The sequence below is a fragment of the Rutidosis leptorrhynchoides genome, chromosome 2 (assembly GCF_046630445.1).
Source record: "Rutidosis leptorrhynchoides isolate AG116_Rl617_1_P2 chromosome 2, CSIRO_AGI_Rlap_v1, whole genome shotgun sequence".
Classification (NCBI taxonomy): domain Eukaryota; kingdom Viridiplantae; phylum Streptophyta; class Magnoliopsida; order Asterales; family Asteraceae; genus Rutidosis; species Rutidosis leptorrhynchoides.
Genome location: NC_092334.1, coordinates 395,397,799 through 395,414,214, shown reverse-complemented (window position 1 = coordinate 395,414,214; position 16,416 = coordinate 395,397,799). Strand labels below are relative to the sequence as shown.

General features: G+C 39.7%; 1 protein-coding gene across 1 annotated transcript; it reads right to left on the bottom strand.

Annotated features, from left to right (window-relative positions):
• Positions 1-8,226: 8,226 nt before the first annotated feature.
• On the bottom strand, positions 8,227-8,925 carry LOC139889077 (uncharacterized). Its single transcript, XM_071872049.1, has one exon. The coding sequence runs from the start codon at positions 8,923-8,925 to the stop codon at positions 8,227-8,229; it is 699 nt and encodes a 232-aa protein (XP_071728150.1).
• Positions 8,926-16,416: the final 7,491 nt, after the last annotated feature.

Below are 16,416 nucleotides of genomic sequence, written 5' to 3'. Positions count from 1 at the left end.
ACAAACCTGTCACAATCAATGGGCGAATCTTCAAGAGAGAGGTACACCGAGTGTACTTGGATGGTGGCAGCGCATGCGATATCATGTATGAACATTGCTTCGACCAGCTTAGCCCCGTCATTAAGGCTCGCCTGAACCCACCGAGGGTACCGCTAATTGGGTTCTCTGGAGAAAGATGCTGGCTAATCGGAGAGGTTGACCTCGACTTCACCATCGGAGAACCACCACTGACCAGAACCGAAACGCTGGATTTTGTAGTGGTTCGGGCCGTCTCACAGAACAACATCCTGCTAGGAAGAGTAGCCATGATGAAAATGGGGATAATTGCGTCTACCGTACATCAATTGGTGAAGTTATACACATCCGAAGGGATTGGCACTCTAGCTTCAACCTATGATCGAGAAAAGGTTCTCATGGCAATCAGGGAAATGAAGGAAAGACCAGGTGAATGCATCCTCGAAACCAGAAAAGAAGGCTCGAACGAAGAGAAAATCCCCGTCAACCCTCTGTTCCCCGATCAACAAGTAATTATCGGAGGTTCGTTACCTTCGGAAATGAAGAAAAAGCTTCGCAAGCTACTGCAGGCGAACATCGACATCTTCGCTTGGGAATACGAAATATGACAGGCATTCCCCGAATGCTCAGTATCGACGGAACTACCTTCTCTACGGAACATAAGCTCAATGAATACAAGCACCTAGAGCCAGTACATCAGAAGAAAAGAAACCTCGCTAATGAGAGGGATGAGGCTGCTTGCAAAGAGGTTGAAGAACTACTCCAGGCTGGCATAATCCGGGAAGCGAAATACCCTACCTGGGTTGCAAACCCCGTCTTGGTGAAGAAATCTGACGGAGGGTGGAGGATGTGCGTCGATTTTACGAATATCAACAAAGCTTGCCCTAAGGATTGATACCCCCTGCCGGAGATCGATTGGAAGGTGGAATCCCTAACCGGGTACAAGTATAAGTGGTTTCTTGATGCCTACAAAGGCTACCATCAGATCCAAATGGCCGAAGAAGACGAGGAAAAGACATCATTCTTCACAAGCAAGGGGATATATTGCAATAAGAAAATGCCCTTCAGATTGAAGAATGCCGGAGCCACATACCAAAGGTTGGTGGACAAAGTCTTTCATAAGCAACTAGGGAGAAACTTGGAAGCTTATGTTGATGACATGGTAATCAAGAGTCCGGAGGAAAGCACCTTGCTGAAAGACATTCAAGAAACCTTCGACACCCTTCGGTCGGTCAATATGAAGCTAAACCCCAAAAAGTGCTCATTCGGGTTAGAGGAAGGAAAGTTCCTAGGGTATTACATCACTAAGAAAGGAATCTTAGCAAACCCATAGAAAGTAGACAAGCTCCAACAACTCAAAACGCCAACCACGGTCAAAGAAATACAGAGTTTAACCGGGAAGCTAGCGTCATTAAGCCGTTTCCTATCCAAGGGAGCTGAGAGGCAATTGCCTTTTCTCAAAGTTCTGAAAGGATGCTTGGGAGCAAAGAAACTATCATGGACCGAAGAGGCCTAAAAGGCTTTCGTTGAAATGAAAGCACACATAGCTAATCTGCCAACCCTGACATCGCCAAAGATAGGAGAGACACTATATCTCTACCTAGCAACGTCCAAGGAATGCATCAGTGCGGTGCTAGTGGGAGAACGTGAAAGAATACAGGTCCCGATATATTTCGTAAGCCGAGTTCTACAGGGTGCAGAAGTCAACTACTCAGAGCTCGAAAAGCTCAAGCTTGCCCAAGTCCACACCACAAGGAAGCTACGAAGGTACTTCCAAGCCCATCCTATCATTGTGTTAACTAATAAGCAAATTAGACAGGTTTTTACGAAGCCAGAAAAGTATGGCAGAATGGCCAAATGGGCAATAGAGCTCGGGGAACATGACATCGACTTCCAAGCTCGCCATTCAATCAAAGCTCAAGTACTAGCAGATTTCATGGCAGAAACAACAGAGACAGACGAAGAAAACAACTCCACCTTCGCGCAAATTATCACCCCGACTATTGAAACAAAGGAATGGAAACTGTTCACTGATGGAGCTTCTAGCTCTGATGGCTCAGGGGCAGGACTTATGCTAATCAACCCAGAGGGACAAGAGTTTACTTACGCGCTTCGTTTCGAGTTCAGCACAACTAATAACGAAGCAGAATACGAAGCTCTGCTCGCCGGGCTCAGAATAGCAAAGGAGATGAAAATTGAGCACTTGCAAGCCTTCGTAGACTCACAACTAGTTGCGAACCAAGTCCTAGGTATCTTCAAAGCAAGACATCCAATCATACAACTTTATCTGTCAAAGGTCAGGGAACTTGTAGAGAGCTTCAGAAGCTTCACAATAGAGCATGTAAGAAGAAGTCAGAATAAGAAAGCAGATGCTCTGAGCAAATTAGCTTCTATCACCTTCGCACACCTGGTGAAGGAAGTGTTGGTCGAAGTATTAGAAAAAAGATCCATCGAAGCTCAACAAGTCCACGACTTAATCATCGAAGAAGAAAACACGTGGATGAAGCCATTAAAGGAATATTTGGAGCTCGGAATCTTACCCGAGGATAAAAAAGAAGCAAGAAAGATCCGGATCAAAGCACCGTCATACAAGATAATGAACGGAGCCTTGTACAGAAAATCTTTCCTCACCCCGTGGCTTCGCTGTGTCGGACCAAACCAAGCTTCGATGATCATCAGAGAAATGCATGAAGGTATCTGTGGACTTCATTCCGGACCAAGGTCAATAGTGGCAAAAATGCTAAGGATGGGGTATTATTGGCCAACCAGGCACGAAGATACAGTCACGCTCTTACGAACCTGTGAGCCATGTCAGATCCACGCTAAAGTTCAGAAACAGCCAAAGCAAGACATGATATCGGTGTTATCAGCATGGCCCTTCTCAAAGTGGGGCATAGATCTAGTAGGTCCACTCACAGAAGCACCAGGAGGTTACAAATGGCTGGTGGTTGTGATAGACTACTTCTCAAAGTGGACGGAAGCAAAACCGTTAAGCACCACGACAGGGAAACAAATAGAAAAGTTTGTTTGGGAACACATCGTTTGTCGGTTTGGCATACCCCAAGAAATCGTTTCGGATAATGGAAAACAATTAGCCGAAGGTATCTTCCCAGGGTTCTGTGAAAAGCTACAGATAAAGCAAACCTTTACTTCCATTTACCACCCACAAGGGAACAGACAGGTGGAAGTAACCAACAGGGATATCTTAAAAGGTCTCGAGAAATGTTTGCGTAAATGTCACCAAGGATGGATGGAAGAACTCCCCCTGGTCCTATGGGCTCACCGAACCACACCCAAAAGAAGTAACGGAGAAACCCCTTACAGTTTGGTTTACGGAACTGAGGTGGTTTTGCCCGCGGAGATACAGGTATCAACCAACAGGACCGCAAACCTCGAAGAAAACGAGGAGAATCCCCGTCTCAATCTTGACCTCATGGAAGAAAGGAGGGAGGCTGCGCTGATTAGAGAAGCAGCATACAAGAAAAAGATCGAAAGGTATTACAATAAGAGAGTCAAACCGTCGGTATACAAGGTCGGAGATTATGTCCTAAGGCTCAACAGTACTAGTAAAGTTGAATACGAAGGAAATATGGGTCCTACTTGGGAAGGTCCGTACATAATCTCTGAAGCTTTCAGGAACGGTTCATACAAGCTCGAAACCACAGAAGGGAAACAGATCCCCAGAACCTGGAATGGGGTAAACCTTCAAAAGTTCAATTTCTAGATTTCTAGTCGCATGTAAGTAGGAAAGTTTGCAATGGGTAGTCGAAACTTATACGATTCCTACCACAAGAAATTTGAATGAAATCCTACTATCTTTTGAAAACATGAATCTTAAGTGTTGTAATACTTAGAAAACTTTAGCAATAAGAAAGAGGTAACCCAAGAGGTATACCGAAGCTATTGCAAGATATTCCCAAGAGGAATACTTATAAAACTTTAGCAATAAGCAAGAGGTAACCCAAGAGGTATACCGAAGCTATTGCAAGATATTTCCAAGAGGAATACCTATAAAACTTTAGCAATAAGCAAGAGGTAACCCAAGAGGTATACCGAAGCTATTGCAAGATATTCCCAAGAGGAATACTTATAAAACTTTAGCAATAAGCAAGAGGTAACCCAAGAGGTATACCGAAGCTATTGCAAGATATCCCCAAGAGGAATACCTATAAAACTTTAGCAATAAGCAAGAGGTAACCCAAGAGGTATACCGAAGCTATTGCAAGATATTCTCAAGAGGAATACTTATAAAACTTTAGCAATAAGCAAGAGGTAACCCAAGAGGTATACCGAAGCTATTGCAAGATATTCCCAAGAGGAATACTTATAAAACTTTAGCAATAAGCAAGAGGTAACCCAAGAGGTATACCGAAGCTATTGCAAGATATTCCCAAGAGGAATACCTTTAAAGCTTTAGCAATAAGCAAGAGGTAACCCAAGAGGTATACCGAAGCTATTGCAAAGTACCCCCTGAGGGAACACTTGTCGAATTTAAGAAATATGCAAGAGGGCATATTCTACAAATAAATAAGTGCTTGTGCTTGAATAAAAGAGGGCCAAACTAAGACAAACAAAAGGCAATCATAACTCCAAAATAGGTAACCTGCTTAAATAATAAATAGAGTAACAAGCAAACGGGTACGATAACCCACATAGTACCAAACAGAGATTGTTTATGGGCAACATAGCCCCAAATCAACAGGCACGCAGGCCTGGTAAAAGTACGTTAACATAAAGTAATTAGAGTACATATCAACACATCAAAAGGGGGTCATAACACAAATAAACTACAAAGATCATTGCTCCGCAACCAAGGCAAGAAGCTCCACAGGCTTAGCATCGGAGTGAGCAGCAACAGAGGCGACATAGTTAAGTTCAGCATCGGGAGAGCGAGCACACGCAGCATCAACAAGGGCTGGAGCCTGATCAGTATACTCTGGATAACTGCTAAGTTCGAGCTTGCCTTGCTGGGACAACTCAGTCAACAATTTACACCTCTCCTCAAGTTTGCTAGCAAGGACAACATCACCAACCAATGCGCTCAACTCTTTGCTACGGATAACCTGCTTGCAAACATGTGGAATAACCTGGGTAATAACAGCAGAATAATCTGTCTTCAAACTATCAAACCTCATCTTCTGATCTGCCAACAACTTCGCTTCCTGACGAAGAACCTTATTCTCCTCTTCCAAGTCATCTATCCTCTTCTCATCCAGCTTCTGCTTCTCCTGCATGCTCAGAATCTCACTCTTAGCTGATTTCACCTCCTCTTCCCAAGATGTGTTTAACAACAATTGTTCCTGTAACTTCTTCACAGACTCCTTGGAAGATGCATTGACATCCCTAAGCTCTTCCACCTCCTTCTCTAAACATATAACATCACCAGATTTCTGCTTCAAACGAGAAAGGACAAGATGATTATAGATAGCAGAACGATAGTTATGGGCGGTGTAAACATCAATGAGCTTAGAGGTATCCACAAAGGTATCTTCGAATTCAGAAGGAATCATCTCATCGAACACATCGAAACAAGCTTCTAAAGAAGGGATAGTAGGAGTATCACCTACAAAGGCACATAATTTTGTTCAAGCGAGAAGAACATTTAATATAAAAAACTCTAACAAATAAGAAGCTTACCCAAGGGAACGTGGTCATCGGAACCTTCAATTTGAGCTTCATCATCGGTATCTTCGTCATGGAGAGCAAACTTGGCCTTCTTCAAGGGGGAACCAGAAACAACCTCTTTCATCTTCCTGGCAACCTTTTGGCGCCTAGAGGCCCTAACAGGAATGCTTTTAGATACGTCAGGTTCCGCATCAACATCAATAGGTTCGTGCTCTGAGGCAACCTTAGCACTGGGTTGCACCTTGGGGGCACTTGACTCCACCTTAGCACTGGGTTGAACCTTGGGGGCACTTGACTCAGCCACTTTCTCCGGTTTGCTGTCCACCTCCATAAAACAAGAACAGGAGGGAGAGCCAAGCTCTTTAACCACAGTACTAGCACGGACGGCTTCGGTCATCTGTTTCACCCCAAAAGATTTGATAACGTTTCGCAAAGACATCTCTGCAAAAGCGAGCAAGGTTAGAAAAAATTAACACAAGAAAGTATAAACAAGAATAAAACCTAAGATATACAACACCTTCCCCGTTCCCCACAAAAGTACACAGGGATAGCTTTGCCTTTTTCCAGGAAGGTGCCATGCCGAGTTTAAAAAGAAGGGAATCCGGAAGAGTTGAAGGAATTATAGGATGACGACAAATCCTACTAAAGAGAGGATCATCTTTAGCATCCTCGGTGATAGGATCACTATATTGCTTAGGAACGGTGGCCCATCTGATGTCAACAGCATTAGGATATTTATCCGGAAAGAAAAAAGATTTCTTGATATAAACGAAGGAATCCTTCCAATTCCTTACATCAGGAATGGAAGAAGCAAAACACATTAGAGTATCAGTCAAGCTACCCCTCTTTTTGCGGCGCTTGGCAATGGTAACCCAATTCCCAGCGTCACCGGTTTGAAAGAAACTGAGAAACAAGTCAACTGAGGGCTGACCGCCATAAGCTTTGCACATATATTCAAAAGTCAAGATCTTTTTAACGGCGAGAGGGTGGACAATCGAAACATGGACTTTGAAGTGATCAAGAACACTAAGAAAGAATGATGAAATGAGAATCCTAAGGTTGCACTCTGTAAATGACTGCGTGTACATTCCGACGTAATCTTCCGGAAAATCTAGCATGAACTTACCAGATTCCGGCAAAATCATGTCATCTCCTTTGAGACCCAGGGTTTTATAGAGGCGTTTATAACGCTCGGGGGTCACGGCACTAGAAATCGATCGAAGCCCTACTTTAGCCATAACAAAATAACAAAATAACAAAAAAGACAACAAGATGGGAGCAATACCTTTTTTAAGAAATAGGAAATATGATCAGACGATGAAGAATAGCAAAAGAAAAAGAAAAGGAAAAAATGAAAGCGAAAATCAGAGATTAACTCTTTATTACCCTTGAGCAGCAACCATCCCATCAATTGCAGAATTACTTCGGTAACCGCACCAGGAAATTACCATTTCACCCTTCAACCCTATTTTAACTGTAAAGAATTCGTAGGGGAAGAAAGGTAATCGCATCCGAGTAATTAATTGCAAGGATCAGAAGTGTCAAATCAAGTTATCATGTTGCAGATTGAGTTTAATTCAACATAAGCTTGGTTAAAAAGCTTCATAAAATTAAACTAGGGGGCTTGATAGTGTATCCTCCGGTCAAGACACATGAAGCTACGTTAACGAAGGTATCATGCCTAACGATGATAGATGACATAAGGTTGGATCACAAGAACGCATATGTCAAATACAAACTAAAGGCAGGATATCCTTGAAATCAAATAATGGGGCTCAATGGACAGAAGAAGAATGCCACCAAATAAGAATCCCAATATTCAGAGTTGGTACAAATCCACTTCCGTCATACGAAGCAATCGTAACGAAGGAACGTATTGACGAAGGGATCACGGTTACCAATGGACAAGGACCTCTCCTAAAGTCACGAGATCACCTAGACTGAAGAAGAGAAGTTAACGGGTTGACCAAACTCGTTACCACTAACATCCAAATGACAAAAGAGGAATGTTGCAGGCTAACTTTCATGGGCCAGCAGAGATTACAGTCAGCCGAAGGGAAAGTCCCCTTTGTCTCATCAGATATTGCCTCGAAGACTGAATCTACCTAGAAAACTGGTGACAAGGCTATTGCCTAACTGTATATAAAGGGGACATGATCCCTGGACAAGGCATTCACACTCAGTCACAATCACTCATACATAAACACTCTCAATGATTTACCTCTGTATCTTGGTGGCGTAAAGTATGATACCTTCGTACTACCTTCGGGGAATCGCCAACAAGCATACATCCACCATCATATCACCCCATATCATCCATTTAGTGATCAGATCCTAACTTCCTTGTTCAGCTAACAAGATGTGCCAAGAATTGTACAAACAGTAGGCATCAAGAAAACACTTATACTTGTACCCGGTTAGGGATTCCACCTTCCAATTGATCTCCGACAGGGGGTAGCAATCCTTAGGGCAAGCTTTATTGATATTCGTAAAATCAACGCACATCCTCCACCCTCCGTCAGATTTCTTCACCAAGACAGGGTTTGCAACCCAGGTGGGGTATTTCGCTTCCCGGATTATGCCAGCCTAGAGTAGTTCTTCAACCTCTTTACAAGCAGCCTCATCCCTCTCATTAGCGAGGTTTCTTTTCTTCTGATGTATTGGCTCTAGGTGCTTGTATTCGTTGAGCTTGTGTTCCGTAGAGAACGTAGTTCCATCGATACTGAGCATTCGAGGAATGCCTGTCATATCTCCGTATTCCCAAGCGAAGATGTCGATGTTCGCCTGCAGTAGCTTGTGAAGCTTTTTCTTCGTTTCCAAAGGTAATGAACCTCCGATAATTACTTGTTGATCGGGGAACAGAGGGTTGACGGAGATTTTCTCTTCATTCGAGCCTTCTTCTCTGGTTTCGAGGATGCATTCACCTGGTCTTTCCTTCGTTTCCCTGATTGCCATGATAACCTTTTCTCGATCATAGGTTGAAGCTAGAGTGCCAATCCCTTCGGATGTGTAGAACTTCACCAATTGATGTACGGTAGACGCATTTATCCCCATTTTCATCATGGCTACTCTTCCTAGCAGGATGTTGTGCTGCGAGATGGCCCGAACCACTACAAAATCCAGCATTTCAGTTCTGGTCAGTGGTGGTTCTCCGATGGTGAAGTCGAGGTCAACCTCTCCGATTGGCCAGCATCTTTCTCCAGAGAACCAAATTAGCGGTACCCTCGGTGGGTTCAGGTGAGCCTTAATGACGGGGCTAAGCTGGTCGAGGCAATGTCCATACATGATATCGCATGCGCTACCACCATCCAAGTACACTCGGTGTACCTCTCTCTCAAAGATTCGCCCATTGATTGTGACAGGTTTGTCGGAGGGAGTGTGATGTAGTGACCCGAACTTTTCCATGTTTATATATATTAATTGAGATTGATATTTACATGATTAAATGTTTCCAACATGTTAAGCAATCAAACTTGTTAAGACTTGATTAATTGAAATATGTTTCATATAGACAATTGACCACCCAAGTTGACCGGCGATTCACGAACGTTAAAACTTATAAAAATGACATGACGATATATATATGGATATACATATGGTTAACATGAGATTATGATAAGTAAGTATCTCCATAAGTATATTAACAATGAGTTATATACATATAAACAAGACTACTAACTTAAGGATTTCGAAACGAGACATATATGTAACGATTATCGTTGTAACGACATTTAAATGTATATATATCATATTAAGATATATTAATATATCATAATATCATGATAATATAATAATTTAACATCTCATTAGATATAATAATCAATGGGTTAACAACATTAATTGAGATCGTTAACTTAAAGGTTTCAAAACAACACTTACATGTAACGACTAACGATGACTTAACGACTCAGTTAAAATGTATATACATGTAGTGTATTTAGATGTATTAAAATACTTTTGGAAGACTTCAAGACATATATCAAAACACTCATACTTAACGAAAATGGTTACAGTTACTTTCCCATTCTTTTCTTTCATCAAGAATTCTAGTCGTATTTTTACCCGTATTATACACAGCTTCAAAACGTACTTACTATGGGTATATACCAATAGGAACTAGCATGGGATTCCAATCTTGATTATGTCATGTATGACTAATCAATTTTAACTTCTAACATGAGCTAGTCAACTAACTAGAACTCCTTTTAACCCCACTCACCACTCACCAATTACCACTCATCATTCACTCCATTTCACTTCCAATTCTCTTTCTAATTCTCTCTCAACACACCCACACTATTATGAACGTATTTTTCCAGTAGTTAATCATCATCTTCATCAAAAATCACTTCAAGAATCAAGCTATAATCATCATAGGAAGAACACTTCAAGAACACTTCAAAAATCCCTTCAAGTTTACTAATTTACTTCCAAGCTTTCTAATCCATTCCAAGTAATCATCTAAGATCAAGAAACCTTTGTTATATACAGTAGGTTATCTTTCTTATTCAAGGTAATATTCATATTCAAACTTTGATTCAATTTCTATAACTATAAACTATCTTCATTCGAGTAAAAATCTTACTTGAACTTGTTTTTGTGTCATGATCCTACTTCAAGAACTTTCAAGCCATCCAAGATCCTTTCAAGCTAGATCATTTCTTGTCACTTCCAGTAGGTTTACCTACTAAACTTGAGGTAGTAATGATGTTCATAACATCATTCGATTCATATATATAAAACTATCTTATTCGAAGGTTTAAACTCGTAATCACTAGAACATAGTTTAGTTAATTCTAAACTTGTTCGCAAACAAAAGTTAATCCTTCTAACTTGACTTTTAAAATTAACTAAACACATGTTCTATATCTATATGATATGCTAACTTAATGATTTAAAACCTGGAAACATGAAAAACACCGTAAAACCGGATTTACGCCGTCATAGTAACACCGCGGGCTGTTTTGGGTTAGTTAATTAAAAACTATGATAAACTTTGATTTAAAAGTTGTTATTCTGAGAAAATGATTTTTATTATGAACATGAAACTATATCCAAAAATTATGGTTAAACTCAAAGTGGAAGTATGTTTTCTAAAATGGTCATCTAGACGTCGTTCTTTCGACTGAAATGACTACCTTTACAAAAATGACTTGTAACTTATTTTTCCGACTATAAATCTATACTTTTTCTATTTAGATTCATAAAATAGAGTTCAATATGAAACCATAGCAATTTGATTCACTCAAAACGGATTTAAAATGAAGAAGTTATGGGTAAAACAAGATTGGATAATTTTTCTCATTTTAGCTACGTGAAAAATTGGTAACAAATCTATTCCAACCATAACTTAATCAACTTGTATTGTATATTATGTAATCTTGAGATACCATAGACACGTATACAATGTTTCGACCTATCATGTCGACACATCTATATATATTTCGGAACAACCATAGACACTCTATATGTGAATGTCGGAGTTAGCTATACAGGGTTGAGGTTGATTCCAAAATATATATTGTTTGATTTGTGATCAATACTGAGATACGTATACACTGGGTCGTGGATTGATTCAAGATAATATTTATCAATTTATTTCTGTACATCTAACTGTGGACAACTAGTTGTAGGTTACTAACGAGGACAGCTGACTTAATAAACTTAAAACATTAAAATATATTAAAAGTGTTGTAAATATATTTTGAACATACTTTAATATATATGTATATATTGTTATAGGTTCGTGAATCAACAGTGGCCAAGTCTTACTTCTCGACGAAGTAAAAAAATCTGTGAAAGTGAGTTATAGTCCCACTTTTAAAATCTAATATTTTTGGGATGAGAATACATGCAGGTTTTATAAATGATTTACAAAATAGACACAAGTACGTGAAACTACATTCTATGGTTGAATTATCGAAATCGAATATGCCCCTTTTTATTAAGTCTGGTAATCTAAGAATTAGGGAACAGACACCCTAATTGACGCGAATCCTAAAGATAGATCTATTGGGCCTAACAAACCCCATCTAAAGTACCGGATGCTTTAGTACTTCGAAATTTATATCATATCCGAAGGGTGTACCGGAATGATGGGGATATTCTTAAAAATGCATCTTGTTATTGTCGGTTACCAGGTGTTCACCATATGAATGATTTTTATCTCTATGCATGGGATGTGTATTGAAATATGAAATCTTGTGGTCTATTGTTACGATTTGATATATATAGGTTAAACCTATAACTCACCAACATTTTTGTTGACGTTTATAGCATGTTTATTCTCAGGTGAATACTAAGAGCTTCCGCTGTTGCATACTAAAATAAGGACAAGATTTGGAGTCCATGTTTGTATGATATTGTGTAAAAACTGCATTCAAGAAACTGATTTCGATGTAACATATTTGTATTGTAAACCATTATGTAATGGTCGTGTGTAAACAGGATATTTTAGATTATCATTATTTGATAATCTACGTAAAGCTTTTTAAACCTTTATAAAGGTTATGGTGTTTTAAAAATGAATGCAGTCTTTGAAAAACGTCTCATATAGAGGTCAAAACCTCGCAACGAAATCAATTAATATGGAACGTTTTTAATCAATAAGAACGGGACATTTCAGTTGGTATCAGAGCGTTGGTCTTAGAGAACCAGAATTTTGCATTAGTGTATCTTATCGAGTTTGTTAGGATGCATTAGTGAGTCTGGACTTCGACCGTGTTTACTTGAAAAATGATTGCTTAACAAATTTTGTTGGAAACTATATATTTTTAACATGTGAATATTATGTGATATATTAATCTCTTAACGCGTTTGATATTATGTGATAGATGTCTACCTCTAGAACAAGTCCCATTGACTCACCTAATAATAATGAAGAGTCAAATGTAAATTGGAATGATTCGTGGACTGATTCACAAGTTCCCGAAGAGGAACCGGAAGAAGAGTCGGAACCGGAAGAAGAATCGGAACCGGAAGAAGAATCGGAACCGGATGAAGAAATAGAACCGGTGGGGGAAATAATAAAACGGTTAAGTAAAAGAAAATCCTCAACCAACCGACCAAGGTTAATTATGGTCAATGGTGTTTCCGCCAAGGAAGCAAAATATTGGGAGGATTACCAATTCTCCGATGAATCGGATTCCGACGAGAATTCCGATGATGTTATAGAAATTACCCCAACTGAATTTAAAAAGGCAAAAGAAAATAATAAGGGAAAGGGCATAAAAATAGAGAAATCTAATTCCAACCCCGATGAACTTTATATGTATCGTCAACCCCCGAAGTCCTTAAGTTGTAACAATGACCCGGGAACCTCTAAACCACCAGGTTTTTCTAAACCAATGTGGATCACGACGGCTCGTATTAGGGGAACATCATATATCCCTAGAAACTTGGCAAAACGAACCAAAACCGAAGAAGAAGAAACAAGCGAGTTGGAATAAGATAGTTGTATTCGTGTGGTGTAATATATGTAATATAGTGTGCTTATGCTTTATGATATATGTAAAAATTGCTTGTATTAATAAATATTTTTTTTATGAATCTAACTCTTGTCTATTTTACAGTATAAGAACACAAAATGAATAGACAACCCAATATTTTAAGAGACCTACCCGGAGACATGATTGATGAAATCTTGTCTAGAGTCGGTCAGAATTCTTCGGCACAACTATTTAAGGCGAGATCAGTTTGTAAGACATTCGAAGAACGTTCCAAGAATGCCTTGGTTTATAAAAGGCTTTCGTTCGAAAGATGGGGGATATCACATTGGGAAATCCATAAGTTACGATGTGTTTACTTTGACGCATATATTGCGGGGAACCCAAATGCTATTTTACGCAATGGGTTAAGAAATTATTATGACTCAATATATCCGAATATTGGACTTCGTGATTTAGAAAAAGCAGCTAACATGCAACATAAAGAAGCATGTTATGCTTACGGATTAGTAATGTTCGCTTCTCACCAAAGTGAGAACAAGAACATCGGGCTACAACTATTAAACAAAACATTCCCACAAGTGACGGAGTCGGTAATTGGGGTAAGAAATGAGGTTTTTAGATTGTTACGGGACTGTTGGACATTACGTAACTCTCGTCCCTTTGACGACGTTACAACACGCTGTCTTATCAACGGCCATAACGGTTATGTTCCACAAGACCAAGGATGGGAAGTAGTCCTAGTAAAACCAGAATGCATGACTTGTTTCTGGACGTATGAATTACGTGTCTTTATTGCCTTTGCTGAACGACTTGTGTATTAGCTAGAATTATCTTCACAACTATCTTGTATCAAAGTTATTGTGTGCGATATTTCATGCTTTATGTAAAATAAGCGGTATTGTAAGTTTGTAAAATATTGTATAAAAGTTTGAACGCGAAATATTATTATAATCAGTTTTTCATATAGAATTGTAGTAGTTGAATTGTATATTAGCTACCAAGTATGAACTTAACGGGTAGGTACTACCCGAATTTAAACTTATAAAACGCTAATATGAAGAAAAAGCTTTTATAAATGAGTTCATATTATGCTACGAAATACTATTAACTACTTTTAATATTCTGTATGATTAACTTGTTCCATTTGACTATTTTAAAGGAAATGGCACCGACTACTCGACACACTGTAAATATGAATGAAGAGGAATTCCGTACTTTTCTAGCTTCAAACATAGCCGCAGTACAGGCTGCGCTACATACCAACAATAACCTTGGATCTAACAGTACAGGAAATCGTGTAGGATGCACCTACAAAGAATTCACTGCCTGCAAACCTTCAGAATTTGATGGAACCGAAGGACCGATCGGATTGAAACGGTGGACCGAGAAGGTCGAATCAGTGTTTGCCATAAGTAAGTGTACTGAAGAGGACAAAGTAAAGTACGCTACGCATACCTTCACAGGTTCTGCGTTAACATGGTGGAATACCTATCTAGAGCAAGTGGGACAAGACGATGCGTACGCACTACCGTGGTCAGCATTCAAGCACTTGATGAACGAGAAGTACCGTCCCAGAACCGAGGTCAATAAGCTCAAGACAGAACTTAGAGGGTTACGAACCCAAGGATTTGATATTACCACGTACGAAAGACGATTCACAGAATTGTGCCTATTGTGTCTGGGAGCATTCGAAGATGAGGAAGAGAAGATCGACGCGTTTGTGAAAGGATTACCGGAAAGAATCCAAGAAGATATAAGTTCACACGAGCCCGCCTTCATACAACAGGCATGTAGAATGGCTCACAAACTAGTGAACCAAATTGAAGAAAGAATTAAAGAACAGACTGTTGAAGAGGCCAATGTGAAGCAAGTCAAAAGAAAGTGGGAGGAAAACGGTGATAAGAATCACCAATACAACAACAACAGCAATTACAACAATAATCGCAACAATTATCCCAACAATCGCAACATCAATCGCAACTACAACAAACGGCCCAACAACAACAACAACAACAACAACAACAACAACAACAATAGCAACTACAACAATCATCCCAATAACAATAATAACCGCAACAACAACAACAATCAGAAGCAGCTATGCCAAAGGTGTGAAAAGTATCACTCGGGGTTCTTCACCAAATTTTGCAACAAGTGTAAAAGAAATGGTCATAGCGCGGCGAAGTGTGAGGTCTACGGACCAGGGGTTAATAGAACGAAAGGAACAAATGGTGTCGGAACGAGTAATGGTGGAGCAAGTAGTGTCGGAGCAAGTTATGCCAATGTAGTTTGTTATGAATGTGGAAAACCGGGCCACATTATTAGAAATTGCCCAAACTAGGAGAACGCGAATGGACAAGGCCACGGAAGAGTTTTCAATATTAATGCGGCAGAGGCACAGGAAGACCCGGAGCTTGTTACGGGTACGTTTCTTATTGACAATAAATCTGCTTACGTTTTATTTGATTCGGGTGCGGATAGAAGCTATATGAGTAGAGATTTTTGTGCTAAATTAAGTTGTCCATTGATGCCTTTGGATAGTAAATTTTTACTCGAATTAGCAAATGGTAAATTAATTTCAGCAGATAATATATGTCGGAATCGAGAAATTAAACTGGTTAGCGAAACATTTAAGATTGATTTGATACCAGTAGAGTTAGGGAGTTTTGATGTGATAATCGGTATGGACTGGTTGAAAGAAGTAAAAGCAGAGATCGTTTGTTACAAAAATGCAATTCGCATTATACGAGAAAAAGGAAAACCCTTAATGGTGTACGGAGAAAAGGGCAACACGAAGCTACATCTTATTAGTAATTTGAAGGCACAAAAACTAATAAGAAAAGGTTGCTATGCTGTTCTAGCACACGTCGAGAAAGTACAAACTGAAGAAAAGAGCATCAATGATGTTCCCGTAGCAAAAGAATTTCCCGATGTATTTCCGAAAGAATTACCGGGATTACCCCCACATCGATCCGTTGAATTTCAAATAGATCTTGTACCAGGAGCTGCACCAATAGCTCGTGCTCCTTACAGACTCGCACCCAGCGAGATGAAAGAACTGCAAAGCCAATTACAAGAACTTGTAGAGCATGGTTTCATTCGACCAAGCACATCACCATGGGGAGCTCCTGTTTTGTTTGTCAAGAAGAAAGATGGTACATTCAGGTTGTGTATCGACTACCGAGAGTTGAACAAACTTACCATCAAGAACCGCTACCCACTACCGAGAATTGACGACTTATTTGATCAACTACAAGGCTCGTCTGTTTATTCAAAGATTGACTTACATTCCGGGTATCATCAAATTCGGGTGAAAGAAGATGATATT

What these genes read in the sequence shown, in the direction of transcription:
- LOC139889077 (XM_071872049.1), bottom strand. Translation starts at nt 8,925, where the DNA reads ATGTATGGACATTGCCTCGACCAGCTTAGCCCCGTCATTAAGGCTCAC.